This window comes from Cheilinus undulatus, linkage group 5 (assembly GCF_018320785.1).
Source record: "Cheilinus undulatus linkage group 5, ASM1832078v1, whole genome shotgun sequence".
NCBI lineage: Eukaryota > Metazoa > Chordata > Actinopteri > Labriformes > Labridae > Cheilinus > Cheilinus undulatus.
The window spans coordinates 24,107,791-24,133,113 of record NC_054869.1 but is presented as its reverse complement, the minus strand read 5'-3'; the positions used below and the strand labels follow the sequence as shown (position 1 = coordinate 24,133,113).

At 39.4% G+C, this 25,323-nt stretch overlaps 1 protein-coding gene across 6 annotated transcripts in view; it reads left to right on the top strand.

Annotated features, from left to right (window-relative positions):
- wdfy3 (WD repeat and FYVE domain containing 3) overlaps positions 1-25,323 on the top strand; it is a 146,462-nt gene that overhangs the window by 37,169 nt on the left and 83,970 nt on the right. For all 6 annotated transcript variants that reach the window (XM_041787217.1, XM_041787219.1, XM_041787215.1 and 3 more), the window contains exons 3-10: positions 297-420; positions 7,031-7,140; positions 13,962-14,192; positions 14,594-14,786; positions 15,708-15,894; positions 16,003-16,169; positions 23,667-24,146; positions 25,052-25,159. In XM_041787217.1, coding sequence (XP_041643151.1) covers positions 297-420; positions 7,031-7,140; positions 13,962-14,192; positions 14,594-14,786; positions 15,708-15,894; positions 16,003-16,169; positions 23,667-24,146; positions 25,052-25,159 — 1,600 coding nt within the window. The remainder of the gene's footprint in view (positions 1-296; positions 421-7,030; positions 7,141-13,961; positions 14,193-14,593; positions 14,787-15,707; positions 15,895-16,002; positions 16,170-23,666; positions 24,147-25,051; positions 25,160-25,323) is intronic.

Sequence of the window (25,323 nt, the reverse complement as noted above, 5' to 3'; positions counted from 1 at the left end):
TGTAGGCCAGTGTACCTCCACCTTGATGACTCCTGTGTGTCCCTGCTTGATATGATCACAGCTGACACTTTGAGGACCTGCAGGCTTTAAAAGTAATTCACAGAAATGTTTGGCGACAATCAAGCAGCACCAGTTTAGAATGAATAAATGTCACATTTTTTCCTATGGCCACTGTCATCCTTGTCTTAAAGGTACTGATGGAGCTTCTCATTTTACGTTAGATTTAGCTATCCTGGTTCATTGAAATTCATCCGTGTTTTTTTCTGTTTCATCTGAATCTGCTCTGTGTCCTTCAGGTGTTTGGGAATGCTCCACCCAGCAGCATGACTGAGAAGTTCTCAGACCTCTTACAGTTCACCACACAGGTATCACGGCTTATGGTGACAGAGATCAGACGAAGAGCTTCTAATAAATCTACAGGTAAGTCCTCTGACACACTGATTCTCTGCCCTAAAGATGGGATGGGGGAGCATGTTTAGAGTGTTTTTATATTATTGGCTACAGATGTTGCTTCCAACAACCTACTTCTTTTATTGTCAGAAGTGGCTTTTCACTCATGTCCACCCTGTGTGTGGGTATTTGTAATCCTTTAAATAATAATTAATAATTTAAAAAAAGATGTTAAAGAGTTGTTAAAGAAAGATTTCAGGTGTAAAGTGTAAACTGCAATTTGATATGAAAATATCAGATTAATTGGCTTTTTATTACCATAAATCATCCTATGCATAACAAAGAGTTTTTCTACTTAATAGTGTCTGTCTTATCCAACATCTGACCTGTGGTCTTTTAGTGATTAAGAGGCCCCAGGCAAAGACTAATATGAAGATCTTTCCCCCTCTGCTACAAGCAGTCAGCATAATCATAAGAAGTCAGCAGCATTTTTAGGCTTCTTTCTTACGGGTATTAAAGCCAAAAAAACTACACAACAGAGCAAAATATGTATTACTCAGTATCTCTTAGAAGAGGGGGTATGATAATCTAGAGAAAGCTTGCAAAGCAGATGGATATGCCCATTTCCACAATTTCACTGGTGAATCCATCTAGTTAAGCTTCCATCTGAATCGTTTGGGCCCTGTTAGAAAGTAACAGGACCAATCAGCAATGAGGGGCAGTACTTTCAGACACGGCAGAGTCGTGACGTAAACAAGCATCAGCAGGAGGCCAGTGCAACTATGGTGGCAGAGCTTAGCGTGGATAATGATTAGGCGTAAGTTTTATCAGAACTTGACGACAATTCTTTGTTAAAAGAAGAACAAAGAACAGCATTGAGTTGTTTTCTTTTCAAAAACGACAAGAGTCGAGTACTCACATGTCCATAGCCGCCATGTTTCACGTTATTCCTCAGGAGCTGCGCACATGCAGCTCAATAGCTGCTACATCCTGTGTTTTGTTGCTCTTATTGGCCCGTAGAAATGTGACAGACAGAACGTTCATCCAATCACACTCCGAGTTTTTTTCAAAGCCTCTGCTTTTTTCTCAAACGTTTCCTATTGAAGCTTTCCCAGATGGATGTGTGAAACAAATCCACCTGGCATGTCAGGTTAAATCTGGAGTATACTCCAGGCAAAATCCAAACTTTTTGGTCTTCTACCAAATACTCTCAGAGGTTTTGCCATCAGTGGGGGTGGCATCATTGACAAACTTAAATTGAATGAGCTATGCCTATGCCATGAGGCTCTTTGGTGCATTTGTCCCGGGGCATTTGCTTACATTTTCCTAACAGTAACACCACCTATATCTGACTAAAATGTCAGATTACATTTAAAATTAGCTGCCTCTCTCTCATTAGCTACCTTAGAGTAGTGGACGAGTAGTGATTAATCTAACATCAAAGGTTAGTTCAGGGCTGCATGAGAAGAAAATCTTCTAAGAATTTACTGTCACAGGGTCGCTTCTGCCTAACAGCTCCTGGGAGGAGTTTTTTGCTGGGTATGAAACAGAATGACACTAATATTTATGCTTTTATGTGACCCATTACCGAGGCCATCATAGACAAGATGAATAATTTATGTCTTGTAATTTTCTAACCCTTGTAACCACTGCTAGGAGTCAGAAGAAGTAAGTTTCAGTAAATGCAAGAACATTTTTTGTTTACATTTTCCACGGCTAAGATTCTCAGTGAGTGCTGACTATTAAAAAACAACAAGATACTTTTTTTCACTACATGTGAAGAACAAGATCAGTAGAAAGGGATTTATGAAAAGCTTTTCTCTGAATTTAAAGTTCCTCCCAGGAGCTGTAATATGAAAGACACAAGCGGATAAAACTAGCAGTAGACAGATCCATTTGTACTCTTTACTGGCAGAGAGATGTGGGAAATCTGGAAGGCTTGCACCATGCAGATTAAGTATTCATCCAAACATTTTTAAAAATCCTAACTGATAAACAAGTCCATTTGTAAAGTTAGAAACGTGTTGTTTATTTCAAGTGTCTCTCCACCTGTTCTCTGTCTTCATACTGCTGGCAGAGAGCTGAACCCAGTGTGTTAGAAGTAGGAGGGATGCTGTGTTAGATTTGAAAAACAATAGCCTTTAAAGTTAACGTATCATTAAAGTTTGCATTATAATTCACAGACAAGAAATCACAAATGCTAATTTTTTTCTATTGATTTTTGACAAGGACTGCAGGTGAATACGATGAAGTTACCTTTATCCGTAACATTAAATATGACCACATAAACGACAGCCAAAAATGACAACATAGACATGCTAATACACTCTTTTCTCACCCCCTTGTATTCCTGTTCTCTGCAGGGTCCCATTAAAACAAACATAAAACACATGCACTTCAATCAGAAGCCATCAGTGAACTAAAGACACTGTGAACCACAGGGTTTTATCCTCATAAGCGCCGTTTCATTATTTAATAGCTGTACTTTAAAGAACCAATCAGAGCATCAGCTTTCATTCTCTAAAAGAACCAGGTGCACATGCCAGCTGGTGTGTTGGTATTCACATGTCTGGTTTTTGGTGTTTATTCTTTAATAGGGTGAACTCCAGCTGGCTCATTAAACATTTCCTCATTCATTTTGCCACTAAATGTCTAGAGCACACACAGCATACTATATCCACTGTCCAGACACTGACTAACCTTGCAAAGCAGATAGATATGCAGATAGATACAATAGATACGCCCGTTTCCTTGTTTCTCACTGGCGAATCCATCTTGCAAAGCTCCCATCTGAACCGTTTGGGCCCAGTTTGAAAGTGACAGGACCAATCAGTGATGAGGAGCAGTACTTTCAGGCATGGCAGAGTTGCAACGTCAGCAGGCAGCGATGAGGGGCCGGTGCAATTATGGCGGAAGAGGTTAGCGTGGATGCTGCTAAAGCGCCAGTTTCATCTGAACTTGACGACATTTCTTCCTTAAGAGAAGAACAAAGAACAGCATTGAATTGTTTTCTTTTCAAAAATGACAGAAGTCGTGTACTGACATGTCTACAGTCACCATGGTTCACATTATGCAGTTCTATATGACGTTAACGCTTTTGGAAGGGGCACAGCTCAGTAGCGGCTGCATCATGTTTTTTGTTGCTCAAAGGCTCTGCCCTTTCCCAAACCCTGTCTATGAGTGGTTTTCCAGATGGATGTGTGAAACATATTCATCTGGTGTGCCAGGTTAGACACTGACAGGATTGGACAGGATCTAAGTTTTGGTGATGATCTGTGTGTTCAACATTAAAAGTAGGTTGCAATATGTGTTCACATTTTTCACTGCTGAATTCTTGGTTATATTCTCCAGCTTGTGTTTAATTGGCACAGGGCAACTTGTATTGTATCTGTCAGTTCTATTGTCTTAAGTATTCACAAGAATGATCATAAATCCAGCTCTCTGCTGCACAACATATGTGTTTATGAGACAGAATGCACACTGGAGCTGACAGAAGTGGAGAAAAGCTGTGTACAAAAACTTACTGCCTCTCATCTCTCCAACCTATTGAAAACTTTGAGTTTATCAGACAGTGCAACCTCTGTGTGTGTGGAGCTCATATATCTATCTTTCTACTGCACCTCTAAATATCAGGAACACACCACACCATATACTTTAGATTTTAAAACCAGGTTTTAGGTGCTCTGTTAAGATAGGAATGTGCTAGCTTTGCGACTGACTCGTCCTGATTTTAAGACATACCTCTGGGGCAAAGTTCATTTTGTCTTTAAATGATGTGAGTGCAACTTTGTCAGTTGGAAAGTAGGAAAGACACCTATGTTGCATGCCAAGATACTTTGCACCAGGTGTATGATAGAACTACAAATATTATGATCGAATAAGATAAGTAAAAGTCGCAAAAACAAAACCTGTTAAAAAAAAATCCGACAGCCTTGAATGCTTGCTGTCTGTTTTTAAGTTGTACCACTGCTGTCTGAATCATCTCAGCTGCAGAGGGTTCCTCAGAGAAAACCTCTAAAGTTTATATCACTTGTTATACAGGATTTTGTGAATCCCAATATTTCAGTACAGGTGAAGAAGCGGCATCTCCTCAAAGCTTTGACAGTAGTGACAGCTTTGACTGCAGCTTCCAAGAAGAAGAGGCGTTACACAGACTGACAGTCGCATGCAAAATCTCATACACACACACACACACAGACACAGAGGGTTTGAAAGTCTCCAGCTTCCTGTCTCTGATTTCTCCTTCTCCATCTTCTCTCTCTTGTCTCAGTCTGAGCGTGTGATGTGTTGTTTTCATGCAAAGGAACAGTTGTGATTTTGTAACACCACAGTCTCCTCCAGCTGGTCACCAGGCCTCTGCACACTGAGTCAGGGGTTGACTCAGACTCTTATCCACAGCTCTCTGTCGTCATCATCAAGACTGAGCCCGATTAGCTCTAAAATTAAAATCCATACTGAAATGGCTCTATTTAATCTCATCTGGTTTTCTGATTTACCAACAAACAGTCTTAAAAGTTTATTTTTCCTCCATCTAAAGCTGAAGGCATACACACAATGTAACACTACTATGAGTCATCCACTGCTAATGCCTATCCCTCAAAGCACTTCATACTTTCAGAAAACAATCCCACAATGCAATGCTGTCTCTACATCTGCCACTATGATTCAAAATGACAATTTACTGCTAACCAAAAATGGAACTAATCTCTTATGAAGCAATGGAGGAAAAATAAAGACTGAGTAAATTGGGAGTTGATTGGTGAAACAATACTTGTGTTGTTCTGAATCGTGCTTGCAGCTTAGGTTTGATATTTGGTTTCATATTAGCCAATCATGAAACAGCTGGGCTCTGGGGTTGCAGCGACTTAGTCTTTAGGGCAGGGGTCATCAACTACATTTGTACATGGGCCAGATTTTCTTTTGACAGACACTGTGTGGGACAGCCTTTCAAATGAACCCAAATAGATCAATATTTTGGTCTGATTAATATATTGTGTTAGTATTTGTATTCCCTTCAGTTTTAAAGCATCAACAAGGAAGTGACTGAGATATTTTTGCACCATATTTCTTGGGTTGCCACATCATCAGTTACTTGGTTTGACACCACTATGCTGTGGCCTGATTGGTGAAAAACACATAAAGGAAAGAAGCCTTTTCTTTTAAATATCTCTCCAAGAGCCTGAAGTTGACAAAAAAAAGCAGATTTAATCAGGACTTGAATGATGAGTATGTGTTTATGTTGCATCATATTTACTACTGACTGGTGGATTTCTGTTAAAATGAGTCAAATGTAAGGCATTCCTGATAAAACTGTTTCAATATGGATCATTTTTAGGGTTGATTTAATGGCTATATTGATATAAAGTAAAAAAAACACCCTAAAAACCATTTGTTTTCTGAATTTAATAGTCTTTAAGAGGCCGGATGGAAAGCTTTAGGGGGGCGGATATGCCACACAGCCCACCAGTTGATGAGCGCTGCTTTTAGGACATAGGTTGTGAACTGGAGGGTTACCAGCTCACGTCCTGGTAAATACTGATCTGGTTGCTGGAGAACTGCCTTTTTACGTCCTTAATCTTGCTGGATTTGCCCCCCAGCAAGGCGTAGCAGCACACAATTTCTAAAAGTTCAGGTTGTCCTAAAAAAAAAGGATGTTTAGAGCTGGACTGTGTACCACAGCGTTGGATCTTTATAAGCTTTTTAAGACAAAAAGTCCAGATGAGAAAGAACAAAATAGCTGAGGGCTCAGAGGGATGGTTAACTCTGGGTATCTTAATTTGGTATTGGTAAAAAAAAAAAATATATATATATATATATATATATATATATATATATATATATATATGCTTCCTAAAAGAATTAAATAAAACTGCAATAAAATCCAGTTTAACAAAGGAACAGAACTGTTAGTAGCTGTACTAACTTGTTGAAATGTAAGACAGTTAGATGTCTGTGCATGGAGGAAGTAGAAAGACCTCTTACTTGTTGGTGGAACAGGTACATTTCCTAATGTGTCTTTTTTTAATAAAAAGTCGATAAGGTTGGGACAAACTGCCTCCCCAAAATAGAAATAAAAAAAAACAACAATCAAAAATAAGGCCTGTCAGATGCAACAATTAAATGTTAACAAATTAGACATGAATAGAATTATGGCGTTATGGCACTAAAGCAGCCTTGCCTTTATTGGATGGGGAGAGGGCAGTTACATTATATAAAGGCTAATAATCACTGCCAACAACTGAACAAACCCCCATTGTGTAACATGCATGATTTGAAGCAAATTTAGAGCCTCTACTTGAGTAGTTTTAGTTTTGTTAAGCCACATAAGCCATGTTTGATCTGTTATATCACCTTAATCTCCAGACTAGAACCTTTAAATGTTAGAGTATAGTATTCTTTGTTGTAAATTCATCATCAAAAGGAAGGTTTACTTCTCCATCGATTTTTTTTTGACAGAATTTGAACTGTGAAATCTACTAGTGACATCTTCATATCTGCAACCGACTTTTCTGCCCTCACATCTAACAAGATGATTTGTCCATAGCATAACTGATCATTGCTCCAGATGCCTGTCTGCCTGCCGCAATGAGCTGTCACTTTTCATTTATTTAACCCTGTCTGTGTGGTTGTGTGTTTCCAGAGGCAGCCAGTCGAGCAATAGTGCAATTCCTGGAGGTGAACCAGAGCGAGGAGGCGAGTCGTGGCTGGATGCTTCTGACCACCATCAACCTGTTAGCCTCCTCTGGACAGGTTGGTGCTCTTTTATACTGTTTATTTACAAAATAAGGTTGCCTTTCTGTGTGATGGACAGTTTTTTCTTATTTCTGGAGGATTTCCCTCATACATTAGTGTAGCTATAAGAGGAAATCTGAGGAAACAACATGTAAAAATGGAGGTTTCTCAGCATTCTACCTCTCTTTGACCTATTTGCATCCCTTCTCTTTGATCTCCCAGCAGAAAATAGCATCAGCTTCAGTAAGAACCAAGAAACTGGCTCTTGAGTACAAGCCAAAATCCCCACTGGACCCCTCCCAGCTTACTGCCCCCAAACACAGCTTTGTTCAATCTGCCTTTCTGCACTGAGGAAAGGAATTGCTTCTTTTTTCACCTGTTACTTTTTTTCCACTCAGAGATGCTCCTTTTTCACAAAGAGTAGCATTTTTGCTCTAATTACAAAGTCTCTTTGCAATGAGATCATATCAGATATTTGCATGATCAGCATCTAGTGCATCACTTATCCACAGAACTCTGAACTCATACATGGCAGCTTCCTCTGCTCTTGGTTTAAAGGTTAGACATGGAGGTCTTGTTTTTCAGTGTCTCTGCTCTTGTACTCCGGCCAGCAGACGTTTTTTGAACTTTTCAGCCTGCATTCCTCTGGAGGTCTTGGGGTCCGAGGTCTCACAGTCAGCTGGCCGGCTGGCTGCTTTTCGTGCTCTGCTGCACATCAGAAATTCTCTGTAGTTGTCAACTCACACACTTCCTTTCTCTTTGTCTGCAGATATGGTTTAAAACCACTTATATCCTCCCTGCTTCTCTCTGCACTTACCCACTCCTACTGTTAAAATAGACAGAACCACAGCTATTTATAGTTTAGGTTTGGACACACACTGTCATATACAAATAGCAACTTTAAAGGGGAATTCCTGTCTTTTAAAACCTCCAAAGTTCATATTTTGGGTTCAGACTGACAAATGATTGTGTAATGTTTTGAATTTGTTCCTGATCTTTACTTTACTCCAGTCAGCTGCAGTGCTGTAACATAATCTTTTAGGGCAAATGCACCTGACCAAAGTACATCCAGTGAAATTGCTCAGTTTCCCGCTGACAGATAATAATTGTTATTCTAAGGCTATGACAACAACAAGGAAAGCAGAGAAAGGATAGACCTTTTGTTTTTTAAAGTGCTTTTGTACTTAACCAGAAACAGCCCCGTCATCCTTTTTTAAAAACCATCAGACTTCATTGACAAAAACTGCTGTTTTTATCTCCCACAACAATGGAGTTGTTTGTTGTTTGCTGCAACATGAGGTTATTTTTTGTGCTATTGTGCAAAACAGAAATACTTCTGTTGCTTTGGATACAGTCATTTAAGCTGATGTTGAGTTTTGAGCTGGTTAGGAAACAAACTGGAATTAATCATGATTTTTTATGACGTGCAAAGTAAATAAGAGCAAAGATGGAACATTTCTAAAAGTTATTTTTGATACATGATGCGGGGTAGGTGACAGATGAAATGAAGTGCACAGCAGAAACAGGCCTTGCTTTCATTTTCCACAGCAGTGATTCAGTATGTGGGGAGGTTTTTCATCAGACAACTTGACTCAAGTACAGGATAAGATGAGCAGAAAGATGAGAGGTACTGATTTGTGTGCCATAAAGGCGCAAAAATCTTTCAATGATTAAGTCAGGGGTAGACCAGCTCCAGCTAATCAACCTTTATAGGGCTTGGAAACTGACATCACGTCGCATTGCATTATGGGTTCTAGTGGCCATGTTGAGGGCTGTGACAGAAAGTGCTTGAAAGAGATTGATGCAGCTCTCAGATAAGCAGCTTTGTTAGCAGGAGAGGCAGCTCTTTGATTACATCTTCCCCACCTATGAAGAAAGCTTCCAGAGTACCTGAGGTCTGCTACAACCATGAGCTCATAAATTTAGGTTTAAAACATCTCTGTTTATTCTGCCTTTAGAAAAAGTTTGTCAGTAAAGTTAGTTTAGTTCAGTTATCTTGCCTCATTTCTTGCTTTGATGTTATTGTTTCACCAGCAAATCTGTTTTATCAAGTCATATATATATATATATATATACATACATATATATATATATATATTTTTTTTTTTTTACTTTATTTTCTTTCAAACGCAGTTTCTATTTACACATAACATCCATCAAAATATAACAGGAAGTCTATTAATAAATACACATCAGTGTAAGCATATTTAACATTTTACTGTATTCATTAACTCAGATTATGTACTCTCAGTTCCTGAAGTAACTCTCCTCTGCTGCATAAGTGGAAAGAAAACAGTAACCGTCTATTTTTTTAATCATTACGATCATGTGAAGCAGTGCTACACCCTGTCACACAACAACGCCTTACCCTTCCTGTGAAATCGAGAAAAGAAAGTAATTACAACAGACATAGAAAACTTGCTACTGCCAAGTCTCCATGTGTTTTTCAAACAAAAAAAAACAATACAATTAGCAAAACCCAGAGTAACAGTCCAGGGAGAGGAAATAGAGATGGTTAATGAATTGAAGTTTTCAGGTATAGTTCTAGACTCCAGACTTAAATTTGATAAACATGTCAAACAGGTCACAAAGACAGTAAAAAGAAATCTCAACTGCTTCAAATGAATAACGCACCATATACCAATAAGCCCAGCCACACATTCTCCATTGGATTGAAGCCTGGACTTGTTGTTTTTCAACCATTTCTTTGTAGCTTTCGCCGTATGCTTCGGGTCATTGTTATGCTGAAAAATAAATCTTCTCACTAGTCCTGAGCTATAATTCTCTTGCAGACTGAATAAGATGGTCTTTTTTGATATTTTGCTGCATTCATTTTACCCTCTACCTTTACAAGCCTTCCAGGGCTGACTGTGAGAAGAATCCCCACAGCATGATGCTGCCACTACCACAATTCACAGCGGGGATGGTGCATTTGTGGTGATGTGTAGTATTTGGTGTCTGCCAAACATAACGCCTTGTCTGATGGCCAAAAAGCACCATTTTGGTCTCATCAGATCAAGGAGCTTTCTTCCACTTGACCATGGAGTCTCCCACATCTCTTCTGGCGAACTCTAGTCAAGTTTTCTTCAACAGTGGATTTCTCTTTGCCACTTTCTCCCATAAAGCTTTGACTGGTGAAGAACCCAGGCATCGTTGTAGTATGCAGAGTCTGTTTTCATGCCCAAAGACAAGCCAGAACCTTATTTTTTGGTGAAGCCGAAAAATCAAAGTGACACCTGGTGCACAAGTGTTGTGCTAGCCTTCGACAGGCTATGCTGTATTAGCTGTACTAATGCAGATGGAAGCTTTACATCCACTGAAGAAAACAGTGACATTGACATTACTGGCTCAGCAACCACAGAGTTATGAAAGATGATCCCATCTGTAAAATTGGTTGGAAAAAAGTTGTAGCTGAAGTGTCAAGCACAGTAAGTATGGATTACTATCCACAACACATGCCAAAATAGAAGTCATATAGAGCGAATCATAGATACTATTTGTGGTAAGTTGCTTGATTAAACATTTGGAATTAGATATTAAGGCATCACAATCATTAGTGTATTGGTGAAAGTTGGGCTTCAGTATAGTTAAACATATGGGAGTTCTGCATGTTGTCTAGAAAAGATAAAATGGTCCTCTGTAGGGCTTCACTCAGTGGCTGTTCAGTGATTTTTTTCTTCCATCTGTGAGCAGTAAACACTTGGCATTTTGGGTTAATATAGCAAATGTTAAATACTAATATAAAGTCAGGAACTTGCAGACTTCCAGCACTATACCATGAGATTTGATAGATTATAATTCTGTTATTTACAACTATAAATCAAAACTGGTCACTTCCTGATCAGTAGATCCCTCAGCTTCTATTGAGATGTTTTATGTCAAATACTTAATCTGAAATTAAAAAAAACAAAACAGGATGGGTCATGTTTTGAGTGAATCTGTGTGTTATAGGAAGAGAGAAAGAGTGACTGGGTTTAATGGATTAGTATTCCTATCCTCTTGTGTCTCACAGTAAAACAAAGGACTCTCCGGGCAGCTGGCCTCCCATAAACCTGACGTCACCCTTCTCTCTTTAATGCTGTCCCTTTCTCTCTCTCTCTCTCTCTCCCTCTCCCTCTCTCTGTTCAGATGATAAAACAGCAATATTCATGCTGCAGCTCAGTCTCTCTTCCTCCATGCTGTCTTCCTCTTCTTTTATAGGACCGCCTTCACACTCTGCCTTCCCTTTATCCTCTCTTTGTCTTTTTCATTCATTTTTTGTCTCTCCCTTCTCCTCTCATTTTTCCTCTCTGACCCCATATATACCTTCCCTCAACATTCATTTTCAGCTAGACTGGACTGACGTAAATAAGCCAGGGTAAGGCTGAGAGCCACAGAAATGATCCTCTCTCACACACAGAGGCATCCAGTAAAAATGGGTTTGTCCCTCTGGTTTCCCCTCTGATTGACTGCTCCCGCTAACCTTGACCCTTAAGCTGCAGCAGGGCCAATATGTCACAGCCTGTAAACACACAAACACAGGTGCTGCTCCAGTCTCTCATCATAATGACTCACTATTACCTAAAGATTCATATGTAGACCTGCTTCCACTGTCATGCCATCTTGCTTTTGTTTTCTTCTTTCTTCAGTACGCCTCCTCTTCTTCATCGATCAGCAGAGCAGCGTTGCGTTTTTGTGCATGTGCCCTGTGCTCCGTTACTAATCCTTGTGACTACCTTTTCTCTCTGCAGTGAAGACAGAGCTGGAGTAAATGGGATGGTCATCTACTGTGAGTGTGTGTGTGTGTGTGTGTGTGTGTGTGTAAGAGAACGAAGGAGCGATATCGTTTGTCAGCGTGAGCCTCTTCTGTGTGTGTATGTAGGAGGCAGCGTTTGATTATCTGAATCATCCGCCTCACTGAGCACAAAGCCCATCTCTGTCTCCAGCCATTTTCCTCACCATGATAACAAACTCACACACACACATAAAGCCCTCAAAGCTTCTACTGGTGTTTTATTTTCCTCACCATGGAGGAAACAACAACAAAAATGCCCCTTTTCCAAAGTGGAACTAAAGAATAAGCACTTTGTTTACTCTGGAGTCTAGGAGTGTTGTTTTTAAAGCTGGTCTTTGCTGAAGCTGTAGATTTTTTAGGTATCCTTACTCTGAGGTATAATGAACAACTAGCAGCTGGTTATTAAAGATAAATCTTAACAAGGTGGTAGATTTATTTCTCAAAATCACAATGGCTGTACAATATGCTTTCGATTTGTGCTGGGCGATTAATTGAAAAATAATCAAAACTGACATTTAGAGCCTCTGACAGAAATCTGCCATGTTGGTTATTTCATTTTTTCCATTGTAATTCTCTCTCTGCTGATGCACTATCCCCTTAAAAGAATCTATTTGTCATGTGACAGGCAGCCAGGTGTTGAAACGCATGCAGCCTACCTGAAAACCCAAAAAAGAAGAAGTAGTAGTCACATGATACTGCCCCATCTAGTCCACTACATGGATGTGCTATGGAGAAAAACTCAAATCTGAGCCAACTGAGCTGCCCAGTGTTTCCCATCAACTACCTTGCCATAGTCTTATCTATTCTGCTATAAACTAATATGCCCCTCTAAAGTCACATTTTTATAAAACAGGTGGCCTGCTCAGTAGTTGGCAGGGATGAGCACACACGAGCTGTTTCGTGCTGCCCATACAGCAAACAAACCTATCCAAAATGTCTTGGTATGCTGAAACATTGCCCTTCACTGGAGATGAAGGGCCTAGCCCAAACCCTGAAAAACAGTTCCGTACCATTATTGCTCCACCACTAAACTTCACAGATGGTACAATGCAGTCATGAAGGTTACATTCTCCTAGTATCTTCCAAACCCTTACTCACCCATCGGACTGCCAAACTGAGAAGCATGATTAGTCACTACACAGAACGTTTCCACTGCTCCACAGGACAGTGTCAGTGTTCTTTACCACTCCATCCGACCCTTGGCATTGGGCTTGGTGATGTGAGGCTTGCATGCAGCTGTTCGGCCTTGGAAAGCCATTCTATAAAGCTCCCGCCACACAGTTTTTGTGCTAACATTAATGCCAAAGGAAGTTCTGAATTCTTCAGCTACGTAATCAACAGAGTGTTGGTGTCTTTTGCACACCATGCACCTTAGCAGTCATTGACCCCACTCTGTGATTGTATGTGGTCTTCTGCCTCATGGCTAAGTTGCTGTTGTTCCTAAACGCTTCACTTTCTATTAATATTGCTTAGAGTTGACTTTCTAATATTCGGCAGAGATGAGATTTCACAAACGTTCTTGTTGTATCAGATATGTTTGCAAATGGAGACTGCACGGCAAGGTACTTGATTTAATATACTTATGACAACCGGTCCAATGGAAACACATCAACAGGTGTGGCCACATACTTCTGTCCATATAGTGTAAATGAAATTAACAGCATGCCATGATTTATTGTTTCAGGAATGTGAGTTATTTGGGTTCTTACCTATCAGGCAGAACACATGTAATATCAGTGTGTCTTTCTTGTCTAAGATTGTAATTTTGAAATTATAAAACATTTGTCTTTTTTTTTATCTCCCTTTGTGCCGCTTATGCTGGGATCAGTATGCATGAGTGAGATAGGGCAAAAGAATAGCAGCTTTTATTTGCAGATCTCACCTCCTTCCATGTAGCCGTCTTCGATGTAACATCCTGTGTTGCACAAATGGTTAAATTCCTCAAGAAGAGTCTGTCTCCCATGTTTCTTTTTTGGTCTTTCATTGCTCTTTTCTGAAATGAGTTTCTTATTTATAATTCATACCCTGTTTTGTTCTCTCTCCCTCTTGATCTCTCCCTCATCAGAAAACTGTGGACTGCATGACGACCATGTCTGTGCCCTCCACATTGGTCAAATGTCTCTACCTGTTCTTTGACCTGCCTCACATGGCAGAGGCCCCAGTAGTCACCACCCCACAGCCTCCAGCACCACCTCCACCCACACCCACCCAGGAGAAGACATCCGGCCAGGGACACACCCAGCCCGAGCTGCCCCTTGCTGACCGTAGGGCGCTGCTTCAGAAAGTCTTTGTTCAGGTAAGATGACACTGGGACTGGTTATGTTACAACAATATAAAAGTACCTCAGATTTTTTTTTCAGTTCCACCAACAGACTTTGCTATGAAGGCACTTGAAGATGTTCTGCATTCATGATATACAAAATACAAAGGCAAAAGAAACCTTTTCGGCTACATTGTTGTTGTCTCCTTGAGCTTAAAAAGCCCCAAAAGATAAATGGTGTTGAAAGATTTGAAGATTTCTCTGATGCCTTACACACATCAGTGTTTTTTAACCAACTCTAAATCAAGGCCTTGTAAAGTCTGGATGGAGTATGAGAACTCTGCAACAGCAAATCTGAAGATGGTTGTTGATTTAAAAGCAAAACTACAAGATGAGTTTCACCTTAATCAATTTTCTTTTTCTTTCCACTCCCTCAGATCCTGGTGAAACTCTGCACCTTTGTGTCCCCAGCTGAGGAGCTGGCCCAAAAAGATGACCTCCAGCTGCTGTTCAGTGCTATCACATCTTGGTGCCCCCCCCATAACCTGCCCTGGAGGAGGAGTGCTGGGGAGGTGCTGACCACCATCTCCAGACATGGCCTCAGCGTCAATGTGGTCAAATACATACATGGTATATACAGCTGCTCAGTGTGTGTCTGAGATTCATGAATCCTATACTGTTTAATGTTGAAAGCCCACTCAAGATGCATGAATGTTTGTTCATCCAAACCACATCCAGAGTTTTATCAGGCATGCTTTTTACTACATGAAAATCTTGAAAATGCTGTTTAATCTGCAAAGAGGATCCGTAAACTGGAATCTACAGATTCAACAAGGAAGTGCATTCAAAACAAACATCTGACGTGGCAAAAACAGAGTGAGAATTCTGACAAAGTAAACAAGAGTTTGTTTGCGGACGGTGTAGACCCGTTGGAATATTTTTCAAATTTATTTTGTATTTGTTTTGTGCAATATGTTGCAATATTTTGTGCTGAGTTAAAAAAAAAAAACGATTTTCTTAAAATTGTTTTTATTAGATGAGAGTAGTGGTATTTCACCAACGGCTGAGGCCTCCCACTTATTACATCTCGAATGGAAGATGGTGCAGAATGTCTTTCTCTGTGCTCTCAAACTGGGCTGCCACTATGGCAGCTGAGATGTACCAAACAGCCTCAGGAACGTCCACGCGTGTCTGGCCTCTGCCAGTATGGGTTTGTTCATAGAAAATAGTTAGCCAATAGTTTGAGTGATAATAAAAATAAAAATTCATATTAAACTAGAATGGCTGTCTGAGGCGGTAGACAGGGTGCGCAGATCATCACCAAGATCTAATTGATTCTTCCCTGTCACTTTCCCAACATTCCCTTAAAGTTTGGTGAAGATCCGACTCTCCGTTCTGGAGTTATCTTGTACACATACAGACAAACAAACAAACAAACAAAGATAGAAAGATATGGAACCCTTTACATAACCCCCTGCTGATTTCATCGGCGTGGGTAAAAATCCTTCCATTTCCTCCCTTGGTAACCATTTTCTCTTTTTCCATCCACAGAGAAGGAATGCCTGTCCACGTGTGTTCAAAACATGCAACAGTCTGACGACCTGTCCCCACTGGAGATAGTGGAGATGTTTGCCGGCCTCTCCTGCTTCCTCAAAGACTCCAGCGACGTGTCTCAGACTCTGCTGGATGACTTCAGAATGTGTCAGGGTTACGCCTTCCTCTGCGACCTGATGCTCAGGTACAGATCAAGACTTCATTCATGCTGTGGTCCTTGAGGGTTTTTTTTTTTTTTTTTTTTTTCCTTTTCTGTGAGCACTGATGCGAGCTACTCTCTCTCTGTACTCAGACTGGAGCAGGCTAAAGAGGATGAATCCAAAGACGCCCTGAAGGATCTGGTCAACCTGGTCACCTGTCTGACCACGTACGGAGTGACTGAGCTGAAACCAGCTGGGCTGACAACAGGAGCCCCCTTCCTGCTGCCAGGGTTTGTTCTCCCACAGCCCTCTGGGAAAGGTGAGTGAAACAAAATGACATTCAAAAAGTGGTTAACTGCTAAGTTGGTTTTCATAAATATAAAAAATTCAAAGTTATTAAACAAAAGAAAAAAAATCAAACAGTTCTCTTACTGTAAAGAAACTTAGATAAATAAGGTCAAGAATGGACATTTATGAGTATTATTTCAAATATGTACACCACATCTACAACTAACATCATTCAGTGGCTCCTGTGTTGAGTTAATTCTCATATCCTTTATCAGATACTCTTGAAGGTAAAAATCATGTTCTTTGATTAAAAATTACTCAGACATAAACGCTAAATCATGGTTACAGAAATGGTTTCCTGGTTTTGATGTGAGACAGTGTCATCTTTCTGTCCTCTAACTTACTTAGTTTAAGTTGCTCTGAATGATCCTAATAAATTTTGCTTAGTCAAATTAAAATGAGGAAAATAAACCAGGAACTGATTTTCCCTTGTTGTTTCTTTCTGTGTCTGTGATTCCTTCATCTTCCTTTGCATGTTGCATGCAACCTCTCTGCTCACTCAGCTGTGCTTCTATCTCATCGAGTTATCCATCTTGCTATTTGATTTTACTTTGCAACAACCACTAAAACCCTCACAGAGCTGTTAGCGTGGATTCAGACTCTTACTTTTGCTTTTTAAAGCAACATTATGCAAGGATTGGAAGGTTTTTTTTTTTTGTTTTTTTTTTACTTGGCAGCCTCTTACAGAACTAGAGTGAAATTGACTCTCATGCTATGTTTCAAAAGCCGATCAAAAATTTGCCCCTGTCCAGCGTCTTGTTTGGTCACTTTCTCTTTTCATCCTCTCCACTATGTTCCCCTTTTTGCCTCTGCCATTATTTCCATCCTAAGAACACAGAGCTGAGACTTGGTATGTTTACATTCATGGCTTTGAACCAGAAAACTGTCAAAAACTGTGATTCCTCTTGGACTTTTTACCCATTTAACACAAGTTACATAGTGTGATAAAGGATGCAATCATGGTGCCATCAAGAATTTAATTTGAAAATTCCCATGCTACAGTCTTTGTGTTATTGTACAGACTTAAGTTGTTGCAGGTATTTCATGAAGCAGATAATTCTTGTTAACTCCTGTACAATCACAATTATTGGCTCTAATAATAAAGATTTAACTCAGAGAAACAATCAACTATGGAAGTGAAATAATTTGAAATAATTGACTCAAATTGTCTCAGGGAAACAAGTGTCAGGCTTAAAGGCCCTATAAAGTGAAACTCAGGCTTTTTGTCTTTACACTAGATACAACATGTTGGAACAGGATTGATGTATACATGTTTATTTAAAAAATTTATTAAAATTTATTTATCCAGGAGAACCTCATTGAGATCAAGAATCTCATTTACAAGAGTGTCCTGGCCATGTGAAACACTGAGATCTATGTGTAACTGAATTTTGGATCAAGACCCTTGATCACCTCTTTCCTTGCTTTGTGTTATTTGGTCAGGGCAAATACAGGAGCCCATGACATCACCAATCTTGATGGGTAATCACCCCGCCCCCTAACGCTACAATGATATAGAATCTGCAAGCAGTTCATCTCAGAACAGTTTGTTGTTAGCTGATGTCACTGCCTTTATTGAATGAAGGCATTCAGTAAATTTTTTTTTGTGTCATTGTAAAGTAAATTTCCAAAATCTATCAGCCACAGTGGACTACAGATCATTAAAAGCATCACAACAGAGAGATTTGTGCCAGAAAACAGTAAATTGATATGATCAGAAGCATTTTTAAAAAATTTGGTGAGGATTATATTTCTTGTGGGTTGGCGTGGCTTCAGCTCATTCAACTGACATGTCCACACACACCATTATAGAGCTGATAACACTGCCTCATGTTTTTGTTTTTGTTTTTTTGTTTTTCTTGGAAGCTTAATTTTATAGACTTAGAGATGTTTTCCATGACTGAAATTTGGCCTATTAGTTCATAACACAGTGGCCTGTCAAACAACAAACATAAACATTTTTTTTTATCACTTTACAGGGACTTTAAGGGAGTGTTGTTATAGAATCTATATATTTGGAGCACAAAAGCTCAAATGGTGAAAATGAACCCACTGGGAATGAAGCATTAGACAGTCAGTAGAGCAATTTTGGTAAGGTCCAGTTGACCAGTTTAACATAGATGTTATATAAGGTGGTGAACGTCCAATAAGAGGTTTATGAATAAGAGATACAGGCGTTCATCTTGCCTCTGTGTCATAGAGGACCAACCATACAGAACACAACAGTGAGTGTTAAAAGGATCCCCTGTTATAAAACTAAGAACAGAGTGTTAAAGTGGGTCCAGAGATTGAAGAGTGGAAGCAGTTTCTGACAAAGCTTGCTAACTAGGTAATCAATATAGCTTTCAGATGTGAATGTTTCATCAAGCTGAATCCCAAGATATTTTTAAACTGTTACTCCTTCAATATGAGTACCATGGAGAGTGGATAAATGCAGACAGTCAAGAGGAACATCTCTAGCCCTGGAAAAAAAACATGGCTTTTTTTTTTTGCTACAATTAAGAACAAGCTTAAGGCTTATAAATGCAATGTGAAGGATCTTAAATGAAATTTGTGGGAAATTGTCAAAAACCCTCTCTGATTTATAAATATAGCTGAAATGACAAAGGACAGGCTTTTGATCCTTCTTTGTTTTTATTGGCAGTCAACATTTGCTCAGTAAAATAAAACATTTTCCTCCCTTTTTTCCCTCTAATAACAACACTGATCCCTGTCGCCAAACAGTCATAACCACAGCCTATCTCAGAAAACATTTTCTCAGGTACAGAAGGGTCAAGTAAAAAATTTAAGACAAATGTACAAAGACACAAAAACAGTTCTTTAAAGCTACTAGAAAAGTTAGTGTTGAGGAGCTGAATAAATGGATAGGATGTGCCTGGCCCCAAGTTCTTAGCAAACTTCTGAAAATTAGTTCTATAAAAAAGTGAGGAATTAAAGAAGAAAGCAAAAAACAAATTAAAAAATGAAAGGCTACCAAGAGATAAAAGTAGTGGCTATCTTATGAAAGGGTGCTACACTTTGTAAAATGTCCCCTGTCTCTTATCAAGAGAGAGTTTGGAATATATTGTTTGGTGGGACTTCTAATTCAGTAAGATGTCCCACCAACCAGCAAAGATTAAAAAAACAAAAAAAACAAAAAAAAAAACAAAGCCTAAAGTTTTGCTTTCTGTAAGTCTGAATGTGGAGATTAGCCAAAGATCTTTAGAGAAAGATCTTTGAGATAGCTTTATGTTAAAAGTTTGTGTTTGATCTTTTTAATACAAGTCATTTCCTCTAAAGTGGTATTAAACAGACAGCCAAGGCTAAAAGCATCAGACAGAACTAGTAAAAAAAAAACCAGTAAATATAAAGCATATCTCCTTGCTAAAAAGAACCATTCACAGTCTTCATCCTAAAAAGAATTCGGATGCACTTTGACAGTTAATGTTCAGGAAGTAAGTTTGTTCTCTTCTTCTTCTTTCCAAGACACAACTCGGTGGTTTTGTGATCACAACCCATCCTCTTAAACCTCCACACTCCCACAAACCTGCTTCACCTAAAGCTCAGAAACAACAGAGGCATCACTGGTGGAGAAGTCTTCACGTTTCCTCCTCCGCCACCGTATCTTGCCGTCAGATCTTAAGCCTTGAAATGACTTTGATGCTTGGCTGATCTCAGCAAGCTTAACCTGTTGACAGACACCATGGCAACTCTGCCGCCTGTCACACTGCTGGAGATGAATGCCTGAAGCCCCCTGCATACAAATGAACGCTGTGGAGAGACCAGAGTTGCTTTAATGGTGCACAGGATTGTCTTGAGCATGTTTACTTCAACTGCCTGAGAGCCTGTTCTCAGTTATCTCCAGTCTTCTTTTGTCCTAAAAACATAGTGGGTCACATTTAGACTGTCTATAAAGAGTGCATGGACCTGTGGCTTTTAGGGCATGTCTGCATCCCCCCACCCCCCTTCCTAGTAAAATAAAGCAACATCTATATGCTTATAGGGTGCAGAATCTCTTGGTTAAAAATGGTGAGCTTTTGGCCAGATATGAATAAAACCATCTCCCATTTCTTAAAAAAGCCAGATGTGCCCTCAGGCTAATGTTTTACTATTTTTACATCAGATTTCAGCCATTAGTCTTAAAAAATAGCTTCACTTCTTCCACATTGCTAATGTAAAAGCAGAACACAGACAAGTCAGTTTGAAATACTGAAGTGCTTGCATAGAAATTATGTCAACTGCATCGATCCCAAAAGCAGAATCAATAACTACATCTCCACTTTTAAGATATCTACAGCTTAGGAACTGGATTACAGAAAACTTTGATTTAGAATATGATCTAGTCCCAGCACCCTTTGAGGAGTTTTTGGTAAAAGGTGGTAAAAAGAAACAACTTATCAGAACTGTATACAACATGCTGCTGAAGAAACAATCTAAACTGTACTCAAAGGAAAAGCTGTATCACAAATGGAATAAGGACAACGATGGCTTAGCCTTCCCCTTCCCTTTTATATCAAGTTAGTGATCTAATGTTTTCTTCACTTTTATTCTCCCCACTTTATTTTTTAAACCAGAGTCTACAAAAAAGTTTCCATTTTTTGGTTATGTTCACTGTTTCACTGTCAGAGTTTTATGGTTGTGTTAAAGCAGAGATGAAACTGTTATCAGGATTTATGATAATTTGATCAAATTTACCCACCGTTACTATGCCGTTCATATTTAAATTATCATGGTAACCGTTATTGATAACCATGCTTTAGTCCACACAGCATGCTACGTAGGTTTGTTAACTGAGGTGGATGGTGGAAAAAAACAATTTGCTGATTAAGTTAATGGAAAAACTCCCAAACTTTGGTTCAGCACCCCCCAATGTTGAAATCGCCATTGAAATCGGCAGAGGAGAATTGGATTAACTCAGTAAAGGAGTGACCAGCTGTTATATTCATGTTGCGTTCAAGGACAGTAGGAATATAGGGTCACTTAAGTGTAGCTTAAATAAAATGTCATGTTGATCAAAACAAGGAAATTTCAGTTTTCGAAGAGAAACTTGAATAAATACAGCTGTGGGGATCAGAAATGTGTTTGTTTTTTTCAGCAATATAAAATAGAAATAACAGGTTTATTATGGCCTTTTTAACTCCTTAGCTCAGTTTTACTTATCTTATACACTCATGCTAAAAATCAATTTGTCCTTTCATCAAGCAACAGACTCGTTTTTCTTTGGTAATTTTGGAACTTTTCTGTCCTGTAAAAGATAAGAAATGATGAATAATGTGTCATTTAAGGCATGTGGTCAAAAAGTATCAAATTACCAAACACTTCAACAACCTTATTAACAAAATACCTTTGTAAATGTACAGTTACAGCTTGTGTTACAGCTTTGGTATAAGAGAGTGAACATGATACAGATACAACAGTGTTATGACTCGGTTTGTCACCTCGACCCTGTGGCTGAGTACAGCTCTCTTACCTCAAACACATTGGCACATAGACCATACAGTGTCAGCTCCCTGTTTCACCACACATCACACACTGACACATTCACACACTTGTGTTTATCCATCTAATGACAGCTCCAGCTGTGTGCAGAGTCATTACCACAAGCAATCATGGTGTGAGGGTCTGCTTACATGCTTAATTAGGCCACCACATTCATTTAACTGCTATGTGTGTTTTGGTGTGTGTGATGACACGTCAGTGTCACTTTGTCTGTGCGTGTTTTTACTTGTGCGTCATAGTTTATGTGAGCAAACCACTCAAAAAAAGAGGTCAGACTATGTATGTTGTGTAGTTCACCAGTGATATCCATCCTTGCATCATTCTCTGTCTTAAATTGAGGATATAATCACCTCCAATCCAGAGCTAAAACATGGTCAGGGAATTTAAACACAAGTCCAGTTCATTGTAGAGATGTATCAGAAGGGAAGAAACAATCTAAGGGTAAAAAGTGTTAAAATGAAATAAAATCTATTAAGTCTTTGGAGTTCATAAGAAAGGTCTCTATCCAATAATTGTCCACAGTCAGTTGAACATGCTGAGTAAGACTTTCCAGAAGTCACCCCAAGGAACATTTTCCAGCACATTCACAGGCTTCCCACGTTGCCCCATGTATGATACATGATCTTTAATCCCTTCAGCAAGATCTGGGTCTGTCTGGGGGTGTCCTGACTAGCTGGATATAACAGCAAAACCTTCAAAAGTATGAGTCCAGAAGGCTTTCTTATCAACAAAACTGCCTCAACACACTGCATTTGTTGCAAAGAAAGCAGCTGATGTACTCTCAGATCCCTCTGGATGTCCGAGCTCATCACCTGTTCTCTAAGGTTGAGCCCCCCTTTTTTAATCGCCACCCAATGGTTGCATAGACCAACAGGTTAATCAAGACTTTGCATCCATTTTATTCCTCTCTTTACAGCAATAGTTTGGAATAACACCTGCATTACTGCAGTTTCAGCACTTATCCAGCTATTCAGCTTATGCTCAGGCTCCTGAGTAAGATCTAGAGAAGCTCTTTCACTTTAGTCAGCAACTCATTACCTACCACGAGTGAGAAATCCAATAATTTCTGGAAGAAATATAAATATAAAGCCTACAAAGAGTTTGAAGAAACAGTTTCATGCTGAATAAAAACCTTATTCTTTTGTGCTAAGCGGTGTTTAATTTTTTAAATAATGACTCATAAGAATCCAGTTCTCTCTTCCTAAAAAGTAACTAAAAAATATAATGGTCTAAAAATATATCCCATTAAATACTGAAAGGGAAGCGTCTTAATTTAGCCAGGTTTTTTCTCCTTTCTACCCAGCTAAGGTCAGTGATAAAACTAGATGAAATATTTTTAAAATAAGCTGTTTTTCCTCTGATGCTATGCTGAATTTACCGTTGGCTCAGTGAAGATGCCCCATTAGAGAAAATTAGAGCAACCTTTGTTGCGTGGCAGGTGAAAGGCCATACTACGGTTTAGTGTTTCCTTTCAGTCAATATAACAGTGAAAACAGTGAAAAGACACAGTATCCCACTCTGTCCTGGTTGTTAGTTTACATGAGATGATTTTTCATCCTCTCACCTCCTGATCTTTAGGTTTCATGCACCTTTAAGGCATTTTGGTCTCATCTTATGTAACATCAGGAGTAGTCTCGGGTGTCTGCATTCACATGGACATTAATCTTCAGGTCATGGACAGACTTTTCTTCATAGCTGGATTGAAACCAGCAGGTCATATGTCTGGCTCAGAGTTATGTAAAGAGAAGTTAACAGACCATTTTAATCCAATTAGAATCAGGTATTTTCCATGCAGTTGGTATAAGAACAGTATGGAGAGTAAAATACAGAGGAGATGCTTTCATTCAGAATATTTTGTTCATTCATGTTTTCTCGTAACTTTTGTTGAAAGTTCTCACATGCTTTAATTTTGCAGATCCTTTTTCCTGTTGTTTCGTTATCAGGCAGTTAAAGCATTAACTTTATCCTCCTCTGGTGTCTCTTCCTCCAGGTCACACAGTGCGTAACATCCAGGCCTTCTCAGTGCTTCAGAACGCCTTCCTGAGGGCTAAAACGAGCCGTCTGGCCTGTATGCTTCTGGACGCCATCGGAAACATCTACGCAGCCGAGCCGGCAAACTACTTCATCCTGGAATCACAGCACACATTGTCACAGTTTGCAGAGCGTGTGGCCAAGCTCCCCGAGGCCCAGGCGAAATACTTTGAGCTGCTAGAGTTCGTCGTCTTCAGCCTGAACTACGTCCCCTGCAAAGAGCTGTTCAGTGTCAGCGTGCTGCTCAAATCAAGCACTTCGCACGCCTGCAGCATCACGGCTGTGCGGACACTGCTGAAGCTGGCCAGGCATGACAGCGTGTTCAGCGACGTCCTGCGGGAGGTCGGCTTGCTGGAGGTTCTGGTTAACCTGCTGCATAAATATGCCGCTCTGCTCAAAGACCCGGCAACGCAGCAGCAACCTCACAACAACGACCAGGGTGAGATGCTTCTTCAACTTATTTTCTTGTATTTGTGAATGTGTTAAGTGAGAATCAGAAGAGTTGACTGTTGTTAGAAAGGGATAAAAGTGAGAAAAGGTGATAAAGATGAACTTGTAAAAATACAGAGAAGAAATCCTGGACTAATATACAGACACATTATTATTATTTATTTCATTATTAATATTATTTATTTCATTATTTCATCATATTATTATTTTTTTATTTTTTACTTGGCTCTCAGGGCGTCTTTACATCTTGTATTGAGATAATCAAGGTAGAAATGCAACACTTCAAATCCTTTCTGAATGCAGAAATCTTTTCTCAGTTGCATACTTCACAGTCACCTTAAGTTGATTTTAAAGGAGTGTTAACAGCAGGCTTAAAATACAGAGTATGTCTGAAGCCTGAAGCATAGCTGTACATCACAGAAAGGTGAGAAATTAAAACACTTGTTGGTGAAAGGTTACTCCTGTGAGATCATAAGTAGAAAATATTCAAATGTTTACATAGATTGCTGCAGAGATGATGCATTTTTGTTAAAGCCTATTTTTTTCCTGTGGGTTGTTGAGTTTTTGCTGAAAATCAATTGTTTATTTAAGTTTATGAGAGTTCAGTATTTTGTTCATCAAGATTATCTTCACAAATGAACACTGCTATCATAACTTGTGAGTCGTAAACAGAACCAGCACAAGTAAGAAACTAGTCTTAGATTATAAAGGAACTACACCATGATCGACTGACTTCAACATTTCCACCACTGAGCTTCCATATTTTATTTGCACTCTTAACTCTTCTGCTATTGTGTTATTGTCTTAAAGAAAATGCATTCTGCATTCACTGACTGTCTCATTGTTGTGTAATGGTATCTTCTCTTCTCTCTGGTTTCCTTCCATCTTTATCAGACTGCAAAAACAACACAGTAGCCGAGGAGCAGAAGCAGTTAGCCTGGCTGGTGATGGAGACGCTGACTGTGCTGCTGCAGGGCTCCAACACCACCAACACTAATGCAGGTAAAGATGCACATGCACTTTCAGCAACATTTACGCCACACCACACAAAGACTTTCTGTGCCAAAAGTTCTTTAATTTTAAATAAACTCATAATTATGAGATTTGTAATCACATCAGTATTTCATGACACTTTTGTATTCTTTAAGCCTGTTCTGTCAAACCCT